Below are 22,072 nucleotides of genomic sequence, written 5' to 3' on the forward strand. Positions count from 1 at the left end.
GCTAAACAAGCTAGAAAACCCGACTAACTCACAGAGCAGTGGGGTTAGTGCAGGCAGCTAATGGGCATCAGATGCAAACAATAGACCCTGGCCTGGATTGGGTTTGTACACAAGGGCTAAATATAATCTGGCAAGAGGCGCAACATGTGGGAGCATCGCTGAACCCGAAGAGCAACACCAGTAATCGGAACGAGCCCGGATTTGAGGTGGTGGATAATTTAACAGTTTTACTATGCAAGTGGCATGAATACATGCCTCAAAAGCCTTTGACAAATCAGTATTTAAATCACAGCTACAGTAAAGGAGCAGCATGGTAGGTTAAGTCAAACAGTTGTTTGTTAAATGGTTTAGCTTGTTTTCCAATGAGAGCAAAGCTGTGCTGGATGTGGGGTTGAATGAACAGTACACCAAAGGTTCCAATTTGTATATCCAACATAATTCATACTTTAAGGTTTCAGCTGTGCTATTTGAGCTTACTAAACAACTACACTTGATTTAAGGTGATTATGTGAGCATTTCCATGTCTAGTGAGTAAGTGTAGGCTTGTAGGTCTAGTGCAATTGTATCCAAATATGTTTTGGCTGACCAACTCTCTTTGGGCTACATTTGTCTAAATTAGGTTTTTCAATGAACTCTTCATTAAATGCAGACACCAGACTGCCAACTTATTAGCCACACAAGCTTTGTGTCACAATCAAGAAACACAATATTTGTATTGTTCTGAGCTATAAAGCTGTATGCTCTGTTCTAGTGCCACTGTATATATGCTGGAGGGCTATATCTTGTGCAGCAAAGCATGCCTGCATACTCTTTATATATGCATGCATATGCTCGGTTGACTTCACCAACTCCACATATTTGCTTTGCTGCCTATTACAATATCCCATTGAAATAAATATGGTCTTGAAAGCAGGGGTGCATAGGCCTCTTCATTTCATCCTCCTCGTCCTCTCTCCTGCCATGCATTTCAATAATCTCTCTTTCTTTGTCTGTGCACATGCCAGAACAACTTGAAACCTTGAAACTCATTATCTGAATCTGCAGCCTTCTTACTCTGTCTGGCCGGTCCTCCAAGAACCAGCAGAGGCAAAATTGTAACCTATAGAGTGATCATTATCCTGGCATGCCAGTGTTTTCACGGCATGAGTGGCAAGTGTGCCAATTAAAGTGGAATAATGCGAACCACCCTCTGTTTTTCCCCCAGTGTAATTGTGCCTAATGCAGCACGATTGGCTTGTTACACAAAGTGTTTTCTTTGGTGATGGAATCAGATGAGACTTGTAAGGCTGTCTGGTCGACTCTAATGCGGTTACGAAGTTTGCAGAATCCACATGCCGTGTTTGGCTCCTAGTCCTATTTTTAAGGCTTGGCCAAAGCTTCTAGAGCAACCTTATCTTACCCCTGCCTAACTGAACCATAAAATACAATATTTGCTCTTTTTGCATAGCAAGAATGCCTAACACATTATCACGGTTGCAAAGAGGAAGTTCTACTCCCCAAACCTCAAGCTGCAAATATTTTATATTCATAATAAGTACATAAATGAGGCCCTGTTGTCTTGGAGACTATAGTGTGGGCCAATCATCCACAGGTCTATTAAATGTAACTGCCCTCTCTGGGGTTTTAAATCAACCTTTCCGAGGCTCTGACTAGGGTAACAAGTAACTGAGTGCAAATCACCCTGCTGTACTGAGAAATCAATGAAGAAATCTCAAGCATATGATAGTAAGGAGCTTCTGACTCTTTGAAGGATATCTGTGAGCCAGGTTTTGATCATGAAATACATTCATCAGGATAGACTGATCATGAAAACATTTTATGATGCCCATTTGGCAAGTCAGGTAATGATACATAGTTGAATAGCTTAGAAATACTGAATGAATGGTTGTTTCTTGTGGCAAAAGTAGAAATCCTACAATGTCAAAATGGTATTATTAATCTGCAAACATGGCATTTTATTATGTTTACCCTTATGCAGTCTTCAAAGATACTGTATACTAGATGTAACACATCTAGGGCCAGATTTTCAGGTTAAGTGTGGCCTAACAGGCATTTCCAATAGTGAATCATCACTAATCTAATAGAGTCAGATGTGATCTTGTCACGAGAATACACAGCTGGGAATAACAAACTTTTATTGGCTACATGTGGTAAAATCCTTGAAGAGCAAGAGTACAATCAATCACACAAGCAAACAAGCTGGCTTGTAAAACTCTACTGTTAGCCAATGGAACTGCTTCCTCGCTGCATATAATATGCTCCAGAGGCATGATTGAAGTGTTTAGGGGGCTTCCAGCCATGCTAACATGGCATATGTCACATCCATGGGCTAACGACAGGTCATTCTGGCAATGTTGATGAGCACATAGTGATACTTTTTTTTTTTTTTGTTGATCCCACAACCGGGGAAATTCCACCTACGCATTTAACCAATCCGTGAAGTGAAACACCACATATACACTAGTGAACACACACACTAGGGGGCAGTGAGCACACACATGCCCGGAGCGGTGGGCAGCCCTATCCATGGAGCCCGGGGAGCAGTTGGGGGTTAGGTGTCTTGCTCAAGGACACCTCAGTCATGGACCGTCGGCCCTGGGGATTGAACCGGCAACCTTCTGGTCACAGGGCCAGATCCCTAACCTCCAGCCCACGACTGCCCCTTGCTTAGCCCTGCCTCTATGAAGCACTGGATCACTTTAGAAATTTCACATTTACTTTGTTTCTACCCTAATATATGCACTTTCCCTCCCACATTTAGCCCTAAATTTCTCACGTTTGTCCCCAGAGGTTCTCTTTACGAGATCACGTCTAGCCCGTGAGACTAAATCTCTACTGGCATTGCAGTTTAATACAAGCAAGGCTTAAAAGAGAATTTTGCTTAAAACTAGCAGTCAATATTTTATGGAATATTCTGTTGCACAGCATTACATCCTTCCGCCTTGCTGGTTCGACAGAATTCAAGATTTTCTGCCCTTTTTTTTTGTCCATTAATGTTCTCTCACTTCAATACCCAGAATGCATTACACAAACACTCCATCGTTCATTCAATCATTGGGAATTCCCCTTCCACTGCCAGAGCAGCGACTCATACAGAGGCTAATAAATGCAGCAAATATTTGGGCTTGTTGTTATATTATCTATCAAGCTTCAGGCAAAAAAAAAAGAAATGGTAACACTTTACTGTAGGGTGCTGTTCAAAAGGCTACATGACAGCTTCATGAGATAATGACTGACATAACCCTACATAACTGTACAGAAATGATTATTCCATCAGTCTTCGTTTTTCATAAAGGCTACTTTAGACTCAACATTGGCAAACATAACCTTTATATGGGATGATGTCTGTAGCTGTCATGTAGCCTTATGAACAGCACCCTACAGTAAAGTGTTACCAAAAAAATCAACCTGCCCTCCTAGCATCAATACACAATGAATTCCTACTCTTCACATTTTAAAATTTTGATCTAGAGGGTATTATGGCAATGCTGCAGGAGGCAATTAGATAAGGTTGAATTGGGTTCAAAGTAATGTGGTATTGGAACAAATGAACCAGCAAATTCTGTGAATATTGTAACTCTAAAGCACATCAACCACGCCTTGCACTGTGCTTTGTGTTCCTCACACCATGCATCACAATTCCACTCTTTTCCTATCCTAAACAGGGCAAATATATAAAGTTAGCAGCACTGACGCTAGAGATTTAACACAGTGTATCCCGTTCATGCCTTCGGTAGCTTTGGTTTCGACGAGCTTATTTGCCAAACGGAGCTTCACACATACGCGCAGAGTGACTCGGGGAGAAGAAGTCATTTTCATCACACATCTCTGGGCTACATCTTCGTGACAGAAGCTGTGCTTCAGAGCGGTGCTTATCAAGCTGCAGATAGTGAACCAGAGGGAGGAGAAGAAGCTGAGTGACAGCTCAGTGGTGGAAGAATAGAGAGCATGTGCCTTGAATGTGTCACAGAGCTGACAGAATTACAGTTAATGATGCTCACTCGAAACACCACAGCATGCCTGGGGCCAATAACCCACACACACTAGTATGACTTGTTCCCTGATGGGGTGGGCAATAAGAGGAAGATTCTCTACCATCTAGCTGCTGGACGTTCTTCATCCATTTCTCGGCCAATTGGCCATTGCTGGTCCACTCAAGGCATCAAGTACATAAAATCTGGAGCTGTTGCACCAACCCAGCCAGTGTGTTAAATTCGTCTTCTTTAAATGATACTCTTGCGGTGTCATATGTCTTAGAACAAGTGCTAATTGTTGTTCAGGGACTTGTTAACACTGTCTCTCTGGTTTTGCTCATCTCCATCGATCTCATTATTGTGGCATGAAGTTGAAACTTTGGGAAATTTCAAATAGCTGACAGACTGTGGTGAGACGTTCAAAGTATGATCTCAGTCTTCTGGGTGGTAATGGGTGTCTAGGCATATATCAAGGAGTTACTGTACAAGTGACTAGCATCCACTGCTCTAATGTGGAGGAACTTAAAAGGAACAAACACTCATTCATGTGTTTCCTGTGATGTAGCCTCTGTGAATAGAGGCCTCATACATAAAAGTGCGGAATTTGAGGCACGTGTCACCCATGGCTTGTGGGAACAAAGGAATTTTTTTGGTGTGTGTTTCTTGCTACATTTTGAAATTCACACATTAGTGAAAGGGAAGCTTTCAGACTGATGTTTTCCCTAATACCAAGTTGGCCTTGCATGACCTCTCCTTTTCTTTTCTTGTTCTTGTTCACCATTCTTTGTATTTGCTTAACACACAGGCTTGCTTGTGGAAAGAAGTGTAGGAGATGGTAATTTAGACAAGAAATGGTTTGCATGAACTCCCTGAAACACATGTAAAGAGGTGATACCTAGGTAGATAACTTAATGGCTTAATAACAATCAAACAACTAATGCTTTAGAATGTTCAGCATGTTGATGTTGTCCTCACACAACAGCCAGTAAGAGACACCAGAAGATCCCATCAAAGCAGGGTTTTAGCCTTAGAGACTCTTCTATACTGCTGTGGCTTCAGTTTGAAATATCGACTCGGCAAAAAAAGCTACTAACCTGTCTTTTGGGGTGGTACCCTTCTTGTCACTGGGGTGGTACCTTTTAAGGATACATCTCAGTACCTTTAGTTATGGAATGTAACAGTACCATATTCTTTGAAAACTGTATGGACTGCAAGCATTTTATGTAACTGTTCTGTTTCAAAACCTTAGGTCAGGGAGTGGGACAATTACAAACCTTTGCCCTGGGAAAACTGGGAAAACCAGTGGGGCACCTTTGCGAGTACATTTCCATTGTTTGAACTTTGAACAAAAATTGTACCATCTCAAGACCTGACAGTGTAGCAGTAGAGCAAAGATGTCCAAAATCATTAATAAAGGGCTGATGTTACTGCAGGCTTTCATTCCAAACAAGCTGGAGTGCACCTGACTCTACATGTTTATTCAGCTTGTCTTGTATCTTCAACAGCCGATCATGAGTGTTTTTGCTCCTGCAACCAGTTTCTATTTTTAAGTAGACTTACACTGTAGCACCTTCCACTGCTTTTTTTCAAAGCTGGAAAAAAAAGACATTCAGACTTAAAAAAAAAAAGATTTTTTTTTTTTAATTTAGCCTAACATTGGAACATACTCAGACAAGATGGTGACACAAAAATTAGACCAATTGCTGGTTTGTAAAAGTGTCAAATTCAAGTGAAATTCTATGCCAAGTAAAAAGTTGACAACATTTTGGCTTCTTCATGTCAGCGACTGCACCCATTAATCTCTTTCTTTTATGAAGTTGTAGCACAATTCTACCACTCTTACACAAGGGGCGACAGATACCTGATCATCTTTATTAACTGTTCATGGTGGTCTACTACATGTTACATCTTGTGGAAATTGCTCCAAAGTGTAAAAGAAAGAGCTTCAATCAGAAACTTGACCAGCGGTCAATGCTGACAACCATTTGTTAACATGCAAGTAACTTGGTCAAATATGGGAAGACTGTGATCTATTGGTGTGGCATTGGATGCTAAAATTCTGATCTCTTAAAGTTGAGTTTGTATTGAATCATACCAAATAGCTCGCTTGACAATGATGTGATATATAACCAAGTTACATTCAAATATAAAGAGATGCTCATCCACCCTCTTTCAGGCTTAGGTTCTAAAGGCTTCGCAAACACTCAATTTCAATAGAATATAACTAGCCGAACTTTTGTGATAATATAATTAGCTCTTTGCCACAGGATTGTGTCAAAACATTAAAATACATCCCAGGATATATTTCTGCCATAGCACTAGCAAGTCTACACTCTACAAGTCTACACTCTTTCCCATAAGTCAAATTGAGACCATGAAGGGCACCTAGTAGAAACTTCCACTTCAGAATGCCCTTCGGGATGAAAACAGGGATTCCCCCAAAGGGGGAAGTCTGGGGGTCCCTTTCTTGTCTGAAATAGGAAATGCACTTACCATGACGGAGATGTGCAGCAGGTGCATGTGCTCATGTAGGCCCTGAGCAGGTTCTCGCACTGTGGGCTGTGTGGCCTGGGCCAGCTGCTCCGGATTGCTCATGGACACGTGGAAGAAGAGAGTGCCATTCTCCAGCCACTGCTGCTTCCAGTGCACTTGGGAGATATCCGCACTGGTGCCTGACATTTCTGCATCAGGAAAAGAGAAACAGGAATGCTTAAGCTCTCAAGGGTCTAGTAATCCTAGATATTCAGTTTGAATTTACATTTCAAGTAGGTACATAGTTAATTATCCAGGTCAGACAGACCACTTCTCATATGTCAGTGTAAATGATGGGGATTTTGTCATTTTATTAAAGAGTAAACATCAAAAAAAAAAAAAGTTTCAAATCTCAAGTTTATAAATTCTTAATAGACTGGCTTCAGATTAACTATAGACCATCTAGACCTCTTTGCTCAGCTGATGCAGGTTTACTGCAAATTCCAAGGATCTTATAAACTCTGGAAAAGCATTCCAGATACTGTTAGGAGTGAAGTAGATGTATTTAATGGATAGATAGATAGATAGATAGATAGATAGATAGATAGATAGATAGATAGATAGATAGATAGATAGATAGATAGATAGATAGATAGATAGATAGATAGATAGATAGATAGATAGATAGATAGATGAAAAATCATTTATTACAGCAGTAAAGTGCAAATCAAGGGCAAAGATATTTTACGATGCATAAACAGTAGAAGATATATAATAAAATAAACTAAAACCATCATGAAATATAATCTGAGGTGCAAAAATCAGTGAGTAAAATCACATTAATATAATGTAGGTGACAATGAAGTGGTGCATATCACATCCAGTGAAGTAACTGAATACTGTAATGATCACATGCAATATATTAATAGTTGTGCAATAGCATGAAACCTATTTGTATAGGCTACCATATCGCTGCTGTCGGAACAAAACCTTGTATCTCCAAAATGGTAACTTTACAGGAGAAGGGAAAAACCTACAATACTTTCAATGTAAGTCAATGGAACCAGAGTTTTTTCCAAGTAATTTTGGGCCATTTCTTTTGGTCCATTCATTATGAAATGTACATACAATATAAAGAGCAAAAGGCATTTTCCAATTATGTCAAAAACTGAAAATCGCCAAAAATGGAGATACAAGGTTTTCTTCTGACAACGGCAATATGGTCTTTTTTGCCATTTTTCAAAGGTTTTTCACTCACTTATTTTCATTTTGACTATAATATTTCCATCATTCTAATGTTTTACTTAAAACACCAGTCTGGTGTCTGTTAGTGTACACTTTTGAGATAATTGCACAACTTGTTCCAACAAGCTACATTGAATATTTAAGCAAAATGTAAGCATAAGAAGAGGCGTTTTCAAGGCTTTTATGCCATGGGGAACCTTGGCAGGTTCAAGCATTCTAAAATACAGACATGCTTGAGTAGGTGTATGTAAATGAGTTGAATCTGAGAGTAATGACTGATGGCATAGATCAAGAATGCCTGTAGACATAAACTACACAATCATTAGTACTTCAGCCTTGAATTTGAATCTGATAGCACCAATGACTTTGGTGACATCCTTCCACATGCTGATAAAACTGGTATTCTTGCTTTCTAAACACATTTGTGTGGCCATAATATCCACAAAATGACACCCGCATGAAGGACAGGTGGGCGAAATCGCATGCACGCTTGTGTGTTGAAGTTCAGAGGTCGCACTTGAGACATATCGCTCACTTGATTGGTATTCTGCGCCAGCCCGTGCTCTTTGCCCAGGTAAAGAAAAACGGGGCATCAAAAGCCTATTGGCTCAGCAAATGCACTTTGTGAAAGCACTCTTCTGACTTCGACACCCTTATTCTTCACTTCCTTAAATTGAAGGTGACACAGTTGAATGTGTTTGGGATCAGCTCTGGCAGCAACACCGCTGACGACTTTGGACTTTGGAGTTTTGCGAAAGGGCAGAGATTTATTACTCCACAAACACCCTTGGGCTTGCTTACCAGAGGCCCAATTAAAGCCCCTACTCAACAATAAAGCACAAAGAGAGTAAACAGGCTTAATTACACTGACGCTTTCATTATCCTCAATGACTTTTTTTTTTCTTTTGCTTGCAATCCACGGTAAACAAATGATGACATAAATCAGTCAAATCAATACGAACGGGGGAAAAATGGAGCATATAGATGCTGTTAGAGTGATCTTTCAAAGCAGGCCCATAATCATTACCAATAAAGCAGTGGAGAGAAAGATGCTGCTTCAGTGAGTTCCGTTCTTAAGCCACCCTCACAAATCACAGGCAAGCCACCCTAAACCTATTAATACGTTACTGAGAACTCCACCTCAGCACTGTGAACGTCAAGATCACAAAGTGCCAAAAGCTTGTGCAAGTGGTTTAGAGCTAAGAGAACGAGAGGAAAGAAGAAAGCGAAGCCAGAGAGACGGCTTGAAGGGTGTGAGTGAAGCACACATGATCAGGCTCTGAGGGAATGTTGATAAAAGGGTGGGGAGATGGTTATCGGGACCAAGGATAGTCCTCTGATTGACCCTGCACACTGTTCCCTATAACCTCTGTGAGCCAATGTGCAGGAACAAGATTTCCTTAGAGAGAAGGCTGGATATTGCATTTCCATAACACAACTTTACATCCTTCACTCTTAAAAAGATAGTGCTCCAAGGGTTCTTAAGTAAAAAAAAAAGGTTCTATATAGAACCAAGAAAACTCAAGCAGGTCTTGTATGTAAATATGGGTAATGTCAATATGTAAGGGTTCTTCAGATTGATGGAAAATGTGCATGAATGTGCTACAGATGATTCTATACTGAAGAAAGTGGAACTTTTTTTTAGTATAGAACATTAATTTAGTAACTTATTCTGTTACAGTGCTAAGCTTGTAACAGTAGAAGAACCCTTTTGGTTCTGAAGGGATGCTATATGGATACTATATAGAGATATCAAAAGATTCTTCTGCTGCCACAAGCGTGATACTGTAGCTATAGAGAATCCCTTTTGGGTGCTTTACAGAACCAGTGGTAACACTTTATTTGGATAGTCCACTTTAGATGTTTTGTAGACACTCCATTTACTTTCTATATTTACAATGTAAATGAGATTCTCCCTCATTACATTCAGAGTTATAATACAGGTTAAATGACTGATTCATCGATTGACTTTCAAGTTACATTCAACTAAATATCTGCTAAATTGACTATTAAGTTCTTTAACTCTAACCCTGGCTCTAATCCTAATCCCAATCCCAACCCAACACTTAACCTGGCTCTAATCCTAATCCCAATTCCAATCCCAACCCAGCACCCTGGTCCTATCCCTAACCCTGGTCCAAATCCTAAGCCTAACCACCACTGTTTCGAATCACCTGAATTTCAACAGGCAGGTTGTTAACAATTTGAACGTCTGCAGTCTATAGGGGACTATAGTGGACTGTCCAAGCACAGCAAGACTGACCTGTTTTCACAAACCTTCTATGTAGAACCATCTACAACACATTCACCATCAGTCTGAAAAAGCCTTTCTTCATCATGCAAATAACCCTTCAATCATGTAGAGGGTTCTTTGAGTGTTTAGTATAGAACAAAGGTTCTACACTGAACCATGTTGTTTACTAAATAACCCGTGAAGAACTTTCGAGTTTTGTGAATTATTATTATTACTATTTTATTTTTTCTGTTCTTATTGTTAAACACCATTTGAAAACGTCAGCTGTTGAACATGAATACAAAAACACGGGTGCTTCTGGTCACGTTACCCACATTCTTCACAAAGAACACACTTCTGGATATGTTACTGCACATTTACAGTGTGTTTGCTGTTTTAACCCATTAAGAAAAATGAGAAAAACATACCATGTAGCCTGTGTAAAAGTTATTGAAAATTGTATGTTTAATTTATTTTTTAACAGAAAGAATACTGCAAAATTTGGTGAAGCATGCCAAATTTCTGTTTATTCCCTGTAGACAGTGTTTTAACTTATTTTCACCTATGAAATCAACAAGACATGCAATTTGACCAATGTTGATATAGTTCTGTATAGAACCTTTTTGTAAATGGTTCTATAGAGACACAAAACTGGTACTTTAAGCTTCACATTGTAAGAACCATTTTCCTGCTCTATAAACCATTTTCAAATATCTTTTACACAATACCCTGTATACGTCTGTCCGTCTGCCCTGTGATGGACCGGCGACCTGTCCAGGGTGTTTCCTGCCCCCTGCCCAATGAGTGCTGGGACAGGCTCCAGCAGATCCGGTGACCCAGAAGGATAAGTGGCCTAAAAGATCACATGTTCACAACACATTCTCCTTCAATTTGAGGAACCATTTCCCCGGGCAAGGAACCATTTAAGCATGAAATGGTTCTATGTAGAACTCGTGGTTCCAAATAGAACCACTGTCTTTACTAAAGAATCATTAAAAACAAATAAAAAATAATAAGTGTGCAGGAAAAGTTCCTTCAGATGACGCAAAACTACATGTGATTTTGGGGCAGATATTTGAGGGTGAGATGCTTTACTAGTAAATGCAGAGGGAAGCCATGTAGCTAATGTTACTGGTGGGAAGCCAAACACTCTGTCTGTATTTATTAACCTCTGCGTCAGTGGATTTCTTTGTTGCCATGAAGGGCGATTCCCAGAGGTTGTATCACACAGTTGTGTTATATATGCTGAGGACTGTAGTGTGAAAATATTAATGGACAAAAACAGATATAAAAGCAATGTGTGAAATACAGGGAATGTTTCACAGACTGCAAAAAAAAGGTGAATCCTGTCAAATCAATGAACAGAATATTATGACATGATAAATAACATTAACCCCTTTAAAACAGAGTCTTATTACACCTTACGGCTTTTAAGATTAAGAGACCCTTATTAGTCCCACAACAGGGAAATTTCACCTCCGCATTTAACCCATCTGTGAAGTGAAACACCACATACACACTAGTGAGCACACACACACTAGGGGGCAGTGAGCACACTTGCCCAGAGCGGTGGGCAGCCCAATCCACAGTGCCCGGGAAGCAGTTGGGGGTTAGGTGTCTTGCTCAAGGACACCTCAGTCATGTGCTGTCAGCTCTGGGGATCGAACCGGTGACCTTCCGGTCACAAGGCTGGATCCCTAACCTCCAGCCCAAGACTTTATTCAGTAACTACAGGGTCTTCGTTGCAATCTAGCTGAGCTATTCTTAGATTATAGAAGTGTGTAAAGAAACTTTGGGCTGTCCCAGCAAGTCCTGGCCATTTGCTGCTTTTTGGCTGGAATGACAGTTTAATGCACAGAGATCCGTTGGTAAAATAAAACTTCTGCATATGAGTTTTCTTCTCCTGTGAAGTTGTTACATCAGAGATGGAAGATTTTTGTTAATACACTGATATCATGGCTGGTTGTGTGGTAACTGCCATATCCTGACATTTTGACAAGTTGGAAAGTATTAGTTGAACAAATTGCCTTTAAACAATAAAATCTTAAAAATCTTGATGAAATGAGCAAAGCAATAATTAGTGACATTAACACAGCTTAAAAACAAAGCTCCCAGATTACCACAGCTTGCTAGTTCACCATTAACAATTGAAATAATATTTTCTTTTCAGCAGAAAGCTTGTATGCTGACATCTACAGTTTCGGTCAACTTTCATTTAAACATATCCCTCTTTTTGGAGTGTTTCTATAACCAGTTATTCAGCCATATGCTATGCCTTCGCATAACGCCAGCACTGCTTCTGGACCAGATCTGCAACCAAATATCAGGTGACCAAACAGTTGATTCTGGATCAGCCAGCAGTGGGAAGGATTCGGGAGATGAAGGCATTAGCAGCGAGTGGAATTTTCAGGCAAAGAGAACAAAAGTGGATTCAATAACTCGCTTTTAGCCTCTAGTGCCACACATGAGACCAGATGCACAATGTTAAATTGGGCATTAGCCTCTGACTCCTGATCAGCTGGTGAGGATTAAGGTCAAACTCTGTTATCTCTCTCTAGATTCCCTCAACCACTCTCTGCTCAGCAGCTGTGTTTAGAGAGATGGATTTCTGTGAGGTGCTCACAAGTCTCGAACCATAAATCTGTGATGCAGGCACAGAGCAAGGACTTCCATATATTTAAAGCTCAGCGGACACTGAGCACCGTAGGCTACAGTGATTCATTTTTTTAGTGAAACGAAGCTAGTCTTGGGGCTTTTCGTTAGACTATATATGTCTTGTGTGTCTAAAGGTATCCTCGCCCTTCGTCTGAAGCACTGACCAATAAAATGGGATGCTATCGCGTGGCCGCACAAGATCCTATTGTCAACTAGATGGATATAAAACCTGCAGCACTGGGATGTGGAACAGTGGAACTGCATTCTTCGGAGTGATTAAGCTCCATCGAATACCTTTGGGATGGGTTAGAGTGGCATTTGTGATCAAGAACTGATGACCAACATCAGTACCTGACCTCACTGGTGCTCTCAGGACAGAATGGAATCAAATCCTGACAGCAATGCTCCAAAATTTAGTGTGAAGCCTTTTCAGAAGAGTAGAGGCTGTTGATCCCAGGGGCTTGAGCCCATGCCCCTTTGCCCTCAGACTGGACAAATGCCCTCTTGTTGATTAATTTGGTTGTCACTGATACTGCATGACTGTATGTTTCAGGAAGTCTCGGGTCAGTGGTGTAGAGCTAAGGGGCACATCTTTGGAGGGGTTCACAGGCTTCAGCAATCTTGGGTGCCCCCTTTGCTGTGTACTTAAAAATGGAGATTGTTAACAGGTTTTTGCCTCAGTAACTCAACCTGTCTTGGGAGTTTGTATCACCACAGAGCTGGAAATACTGCCAATAAAGCACTGGTCATCTCATTTGGAGCAACAAATGACAGTGAGTGGAGCAAAACAATGATTGTTATTGTGTTCACTTAAAGGTACAACAGTGGTTTTAAGGTCACCAAAACATTCCAGGTGGTTTGCTCTGAAACATGACTCCACTGCCTCTTTTGATAATTAGCTGCAACTGTCTGTACATTAAATTAAGTCTGATTCATGTTCATGTGGCCTTTTTTCCTTAGACCTCCTGCCCAAAATGTCTCTTCAGTAACCTGATCCAAATGAACCTTTTCAAAACTAGACACTTACACTATTGCAGACATGCCAAGAATCATTTACATTGGTTAATTTAGTAGAAAGTCTCTTTTACAGGCTATGAAAGCTTCAAACACATATCTGAGTGATCAAACCAAGATAGAAACACTGTCACCAACCTGCTGGGCCAAAAATGAGCCATTATTATGTCCAACCAATGTGTCATGGAATCAGTGTAATGTGAAGTCGCTAAAAAGCCATTAAATGTTATTTTCATAGCAATTAGCTGTCCTTTCCTTTCAGAAAGACTTTGCACCAACCATATTTTTTCTAATGACAACTCATTTGGAGACAGTACAAACCAAAGAGACAAGTGTATGGGTTAGTAATAGGCCAACCTGTCATGTAAGACTGCAACCAATGAAACCATTCTCCATTTATTTGTGAACTGGCTTTCCAGGCAGCACGCCAACATTCTGGAGGGGTTTCAGATAAAATTAGGATGGATTCCTACTACTACACAAAGTTGAATTCATTTGAATAAATTACATTGCCTCATATTTAGACCCAGGCTAAATGGAGCCAGAATGAGATTTTTTTATATGTTTCAATTAGCCAATTTAAACCCTAAAAAGTTATTACACTGTCGCCTAAAGAAAGCAAACATAGCTATCAAACACTGAGGTGATAAACCAAGAAAGAGGAATTGTAATACGCTCCAGCTCACAGCCAGCGATTTGTTCCTCATCAGGTTTGGTAAACAATTGTAAAAACGTACCTATCAGACAACATTACCGTAGTTGGGCATCCCAGAATGGGGGACAGTGAATATTTGGAAACATTTTATAGAGGCTTTGTAGATGCTCGCCTTTATATTAATGTATTCCCATCTAGATATCATTGTTTTCATAATCATGAACATAAAATTAAACATGAATAAGAACCCTCAGACCTTTCTAGGCCTTTAAAGAATACTTGCTGCTTATTTCATTATTAAGTTTTGGTTGAAAACAAAAACATTCAAACATCCAGTGGTAACATTTCTGGTAGACACAGCAAAGCAAGCACTCTCATTGGGTGGGGCTTTAGGAGCTGGACTGAATACATTAGAATTACAGCTGACATCATAAGAAGTGACTGAAATCAACCACTCATGTTTTAACATGTTTCAAAAAGTTGTTGTTAGAGACCTTTTGGAGGTTCTAGATAATTCACTGACAGTGCACATGAGCTGTAATTTAACCAGGTTTCAGTTAGTTGTTAGGAATGGAAAACAGAGGCAGCAGCTGAACTGTAACACAACAAGGTTGGTGTGGTGTAGTGGGTAACACCTCGGCCTTCTACGCTGGAGACCCTGAGCAAGGAACCCTACACTATACCAATAAGAGTCCTTGGGCAAGACCTTGAACACTACCTTCACCTACCTATGTACAATAATAATAATAAGGAAAAAAGGATTACATTGTAAAGTCACTCTGGATAAGAGTGTCTGCCAAATGCTATAAATGTAAACAAGAATAATTGGACTCTTGCTGTAAAAAATAAAGAGAGATGCTTTATTCTCAAGGGCTTGGGTGAAACGTGTGGTTGTAAAACAGGCAGAGGTCAAATCCAGAAGGATCCAAAGAGAACAAAGTATAACAGCCAGAAAACCAAATCCAAAGGGGCAGAGACAAGCAGGCGAAGTTGAACGATTCCAGGCAATCAGAAAAAAATGCTCAGTAGCTCAGTAGCTCTTACTCGAAGAAGCAATACCTCGCCAAGTAACTTGTCTACTAAACCTAACGAGACACGATTGGAGAGAACAGGTGTACAAGATTAGTATTCAAGAGAATGAGATCAATGAGGGTAGTGCTGAGAAGCGTCATCGGTCATGTGATCCCCCAGAGGGTTCTGGGAGATAGAGTTCATGACAGTCTCAGAGCCAGATGGATGTGTGACATCAATCCCAATGTGTGACCTTTTTTTTTTTAACTTACTGAAAAACTGGTGCATGTAAGATGCGACTTGCAGTTAAGAGGTTCAGATAAAACACCTGTAATGTCTTTCCAAGCTGTAAATGGCAACATTTAATCTGTCACCGACAAAAAAGTGAACCAGTGTTAGCTTAGCACCAACATTCTAATTCTTATTCTGTAATCTTTTATTTTTTTACTGTTTTGACATTTATCACAAACTGAAAGCGAACCCCAATAATCATGACTGTCCCACAGGCCTAACCCTCATTTAAACCTTCCATAAACCCAAATGTAAACCCAAACACAGCACTAACCTTAATATCCTTGAGCTTCACCAGATAAGTTAGGAACAATTGTACATTCACAGATAAGACAGACAGACAGACAGACAGACAGACAGACAGACAGACAGACAGACAGACAGACAGACAGACAGACAGACAGATAGATAGATAGATAGATAGATAGATAGATAGATAGACAGACAGACAGACGGATGGATGGATACTTTATTGATCCCGAAGGAAATTTAGCTTCAGTGGATCATTAAACTACAGAGTGACCAGATTACCGATTACTCATTTCACCTTACTCATGCTCCTCTTCTTATCACTGGAAGCCCTCAAAGGTGCCATAATGTGGACTCATACTGTGCCAACATGTATGTAATTTACACAACCATCTGTCACATTAGCTCCTCTCCATCGCCCCATATTGTTGTCTGTCATGACAATGTGAAAACGCCAGCTGCTCCTGAGATTGTGTGAACATTCCGAACAAATGGACCGACAGACATGCTGAAAAACTTTTTGAAACCTTAGAAGTTGTGATTATTGTATATTGAATAAAACATGTGTATTAAATATGTCTCACTCTTTGTACAGCCAAATTTTTGTAAGAAAAGCAAACAGGATCAATGTTAGGAGCTAAGTGTCCAGTATGGACTTCCACTTGAAAAGTGAAAGTAATACTGAGTTATTATAGATGCTATATTATTTTGATGATCAATTAAAAAAAAAAAAAAAAACAGAGTTGGTTAAATTATGCAACTCTTTTTAATGGAAGTTGCATTTACATATACAGAGTGGCCTTTTTCTTGGATGTTCCATGACTTGGAAATTATGCTTCATGACAGTGTTAGAAAAGAGCAAATGTCTTAGGCCCCTTATTCAATAGATTGCTTTATAAACTGACATTTATTCAGTGCTTATGCATAGGTTACAAAGTCTCTAGGTAGGTATGCAGCTGACGCAGGGTTTAAAATGGCATAATGTAAAGTATTCTTATAATTGTGACATTAGGCTTTCCATTGTAAAGCAGCCATCCGTTGACGTTATGCTTTCCAAGGCAAGCGGAGCAGTGGGATTCAAACCAAGCCGTCCCCTGAGCACAACCTGCAATGGCAGAAGTGTCACTGGGCGTCCGGCCAGATGTTAGCGGGGGACATTGTCTCCGCTGTGAGTGCTGTTTGTAATTCATTAGAGCTAACCCCATTAACAACAGCCGGGCATTCCTAGGAGGGCTAGTCCAGGGACGGATCCTGCTTTTGCTTAAAGCAAGGGCGACGGGAGTCGAGGGTTGTTCCCAAAAGGGGCAACAAGAGAGGACCCTCAATAAAGCTTTCCCTTCCATAAGCATACGACCTCATTAAGCTCGCACTGAGAGACCCTATGCACAAGGAACAACCTGGAGTTCTTGTTAAGGGCCTCATGTTGGCACTGATTTTTTTTTTCCTTTTTTCCCCAGACCAGATGTCCTCAAAAAAAACAAAAAAAAAAACAAACTCACAGTCAGCAAAAACACTTATTACTTCAACCTTGGCCTGCAGAGCTTTCTCCCGCAGCAAGCAATCAACAGACTTGGCAGAAGCAAAGCAGCGAGTATCTAAATTTCACAAATCGCATTCACAGACTCAATTCTGGCAATTCTGGCTCAGAATGCCTACTTTGTTTGCGAATTCAAAGGCAAAGGCACCGCAGGGGGAGAACGAAACAAACACATCTGAACAAACACGGGGAAATGTAAGAGCATTACTGGTAATGTTGAAATGTTTCCAAAATCCGAAGGCCCTCTCTCTTTACTAACAATGCGTATCACCCCTGCTACTCAGCATGCCTTTCTTTTTAATACGCGCTACTGTTTGTCTAAAGAGCTTACTGCAGTGCAAGTGTTTGTTAGATCAGAGTGATTCATCCAGACATGCATTCTGCTCTTATCATTCACACAAGACCTTGCGCATGAGGGCATTTTGCCACCTGCCTGTGGAATTAAGTAAATGTATATATATATATATATATATATATAGGGACACTGAGATAGAAAAAAACATATAGAATGTTATAAAACATACAAAATAATTTAACATTCAGCATTTAAATGTGTTTTTAGGACAATGATCACACATGACTGCATCATTCTACCTGGTTCTGTTTGTTTCACATTATTCTTTACGATCACTGTAACTTAGTAACAAGGTGCGGTCAGTGCACTCACTGCTCTACTTCATTTATAAGGAGAACCATTGGCTCATGAGTCTGCCGAGTACTTTTGTTTGGCTTAATACTGAAGCATTTGCGTAAAGCAGGGCAAGTGCCATGCAAATTATATGTGTAGGACAGCAAATTGGTGTGTCCATTACAAATGTAATGTTAATATGAGCACTTGCTTTCACGCACAGAAGCTGATTCATGAAACGTCCTCAAATCGCTCTTTGTTTTGATGCCATATGAACTGGTTTCTGTGAAGTTATGTGATACTTTTTTAATCCCGCAAACGGGGAAATTCCACCTCCACATTTAACCCATCCGTGAGGTGAAACACCACATACACACTAGTGAATACACACACACTAGGGGACAGTGAGCACACTTGCCCGGAGCGGTGGGCAGCCCTATGCACCGTGCCCGGGGAGCAGTTGGGAGTTAGGTGTCTTGCTCAAGGACACCTCAGTCATGGACTGTTGCCACTGGGGATTGAACCGGTAACCTTCCGGTCACGAGGCTGGTTCCCTAACCTCCAGTCCATATAGCGTAGTTATAGCCTTAACCAGTGATTGAAAGTGCTAAGGACTAACAATAGCAATGTAGCCTGGACAAAAAGCAATTTGAAGATCTTCAAGGTTTGAAGAATCCAAAAATTCGTGAAAAATGATAGATCTGAGACACACACACACACACACACACACACACACACATACAAACAATGTTCTAAGCCAGTTCTCCTATCCCAGCCATCATTGAGCGGAAGGCAGGAATAGTTTAGTACTGATATTTCCTGTATGGGTAATGCCCACTCCCAGCAACAAACCACGAAATGACAGGAAACTCATGAAAATGGAAGCTAAATGCATTTTGGGATGAAATTCTTCAGTTGACATTAACAAATATTCAGTTGATATTTCCAATAAAACATTAGGGAATCTTATTTGGTTTGCCACAACAAAACAGTATGCCTTTTTAAATGTAGTGTTCCTCGGTGTCTTTAGAATTAGCTAGAAAATACTCGCTATCCTAGCAAAATATGTTATAGCAGCCTTGACTTAATACTTGAGTTAACTTGAGTTATTAATGCTAAGCACTTACAAAAAAAAGTAGGCTCATAACAGTAATACGTCCGAAGATCATGCCTTAAAATGTCTGGCGTGCACTCCAGACAAACAACTACAATCATTCAAAAATTGATATGAGGCAAAAGTAACAGACTGTAGACTATTAACGATGATATTAATCATTAATGAAGGAAAACAGCCCTTTGTCTGACACATGAGGACAGACCTGTAGTGAAATTATTACAAGGACATCATTAAACTGTAATCTGATATTAATTTCTCTCCCTTTCCATGCATTATAGACTTCCTGGCCCCAAGTTACTTCAACCTAAGGTCATTTCCATCAGCTTAAAGGTGATCATAGCAGGTGTATGTGTGTGTGTGTGTGTATGTGGGCTGTCAGTGTGGTGACAGGTGGATGCCTGGGTAACAAGCGGCGCGTCATCCGTGCTTACTCTGATGAAAGCTGGCAGCCTGGAGGCACTTTGCTGTCTGTCATTATGCATGTGGCACAATCAGCCTGCATGCAGCCCACGCTGGCCCAGCGCTGGCACCGCGCCCGCCCGCCAACCCTGCCACCACCTCACAGCCTGCTCAACCTTTAATCATTCACAGCCTCACACGGTGATGGACTTCCACACACTAGCTCATCAGCGCCGTGCGGATCAGGCCAGAGCGGTCAGAGAGGATAAGAGACGATGTCGGGTCACGCAGCCGGAGTTACTGTCTAAATGCCTTGGATTAGTAGGGAGCAGTAGGGCTGTAGTTGGGATTGTTATTATCCAGATATTTTTGAAAACATATTTTTCTCTACATTTCATGTCCACGTGAAGAGAATGTGGTTGCTCACTAAAAACGGCAAGTTCTGAAAACTTGTATTATTTATTTATTTCTAAGTGTCATTATTATTATCGTGAGTATTTTTTTCTGTGTGGATGGGTTTTGGTAAGTGCCACTAACTTGAGAAAGTCTGTCACAGTTTCTGGCAACCCTTTCGATTAATCCTGTGTTTATAAATCCTTGCTTTTAAAGCCGAATGAACACTAATAATTCCTCATAAGGCTGTACAAACGTGCTATAATCCATATATTACTTTCAAGCATCCAGTACCACAAGTGTCACTATCTGCAGTAATGCCTTTTAAACGTTTAATGACCCGTGTATAATTATATGTACTTATTAATAACTACAAAAAAACATGATGGATAGTCCAAACATGGGTGTTTCAAGCAAAGGGATATTTTGATTTTAAGAGAAACTGTTTGTGGGTCTGTTAGTGTTGTGTGTGCTCTGCTCTATAACATATGGTAGCACTTTCATTGAATGTCACGTTTGTAAGCATCTATAAAGACATTCATAACATGCTATAATGCATTCATAAGGCATCATAACCATGGCTATAAATATTTATAAAATGCATAGCATTATTATGCATTCTGAATTGTTAACATTATGCATTATAAATACTACTCATAACAAATTATTGAAGCTCATAAGTTGCATTTGTCCACTTTACGCAAAGTGAAGCGTGAAGCCTCCTCCAGTGTTCAGAGTGAGGCTTCAAGTTGAAGTATTTACTGAAGGATTTACTGAAACATTAAAACATACACAGTAAAGCTCATTACAGGCCTCCAATGTCAGATTTTGATCCAGGGCTGCCATCAGCAGTGTTTTTGTAGCTGTGATGTAACATTTACACTGAGAGTGCTGGGTAAGGAAACCACACTATAGCATTAACTCTGGGCTGGACAGCCTATTTGGAGCATGAATATTCAGGGCTGAAGCCCCAAAGAGCCCTAACAGCAACAAAGGCTATATACTGGAATACTGGAATACTGGAATACTGGAAATCCTAGGACAAAAATAAATTTGGCATTCATGACAGTATACAGTATAACAGTATTCATGACAGTATACAGTATAACTGACAGTATAACTAGTTATTAACACTACTTATAATGCATTATATCATCAATCCATAATGTATAATAAACATGTCTATAAAGTGTGATTCATTTTATAAAGATTTATAACTATATGCATATTATAACATGTTATAAATGTGTTTATAGATGCTTACAAATATGACATTGATCGAAAGTGTTACTTAACATACTATATATCTTTTATTATTGCAGAAACCTTTGAGAGAGATTCCTGCCTCATTTTTTATTCTGATCACATTTGAACATTTTGGGACCAACGTATGTTCAACATCATCATTTTTACTGTGTTACATGTTTACAGCATGAAGATTTTTACATTTCAGTAACATATCTGTGCTTTTGTATGTTTTGAGTTAAATGCTTCCACTTCACATTAGAAAAGTAAAGTCTGTTTAATACAAAATATCAGTCGCTGTGTCACATCGCAGACGTATCCTCTCAGTGTTACGAACTCCATCTCCCAAGATACTTTGGGAGGGCACTTCGGACTTCCTGACAGCTTCGGAGTCCATAGCGGACTCCATTTCCCAGGGGGCTATGGGAGATCACATGTCTGGTGGCTATCGGCCACGCACCTATCTCTGATCACAATCACCGGATTACTGACTCTCTACACCTGTGCTAGCTGATCATATGACGTGGTCAGTATAGTTCTTAAGCTTTCATTGTGAGGTATTGCTTCATTTATGAACCTGCTGAGCGTTTTCTTTGTTGGCCTATTCTTGTACTCGTGTCCGACCCTTTGACTGTTATTTTCTACCTTGATTTTTGCCTTGCCCTTTTCTACCTGCCTACCTGATCTTGGATTACTGGTTTTGGCCCTTCTGCTTGTTTTGAGTATTGGATCACCCTCTAGTATCTGTTTGCCTGGTGAGATGATCACAGTAGTGTTCATCTATGCTGTTCTGGTATCGACCCACGCCTGCCTCTGGACTTCTCCATTGTCTCACGTAAATAAAACCATTGCTTTCACTAAGATCTGCATTCGTCTAACTCTTGCTGAACTCTTACACACTGTACTTGAAGCAATTTTAAGACAAATGAACCAATAATGCCCAATGGTCCAAAA

The 22,072-nt window shown here is 40.2% G+C and overlaps 1 protein-coding gene across 2 annotated transcripts in view; it reads right to left on the reverse strand.

Annotated features, from left to right (window-relative positions):
- LOC108442885 (astrotactin-2) overlaps positions 1-22,072 on the reverse strand; it is a 759,455-nt gene that overhangs the window by 604,993 nt on the left and 132,390 nt on the right. For both annotated transcript variants that reach the window (XM_037533175.1, XM_037533174.1), the window contains exon 2: positions 6,468-6,655. In XM_037533175.1, the coding sequence (XP_037389072.1) occupies positions 6,468-6,655 (188 nt within the window). The remainder of the gene's footprint in view (positions 1-6,467; positions 6,656-22,072) is intronic.

This window comes from Pygocentrus nattereri, chromosome 23 (genome assembly GCF_015220715.1).
Source record: "Pygocentrus nattereri isolate fPygNat1 chromosome 23, fPygNat1.pri, whole genome shotgun sequence".
In the NCBI taxonomy this organism is placed as follows: Eukaryota; Metazoa; Chordata; class Actinopteri; order Characiformes; family Serrasalmidae; genus Pygocentrus; species Pygocentrus nattereri.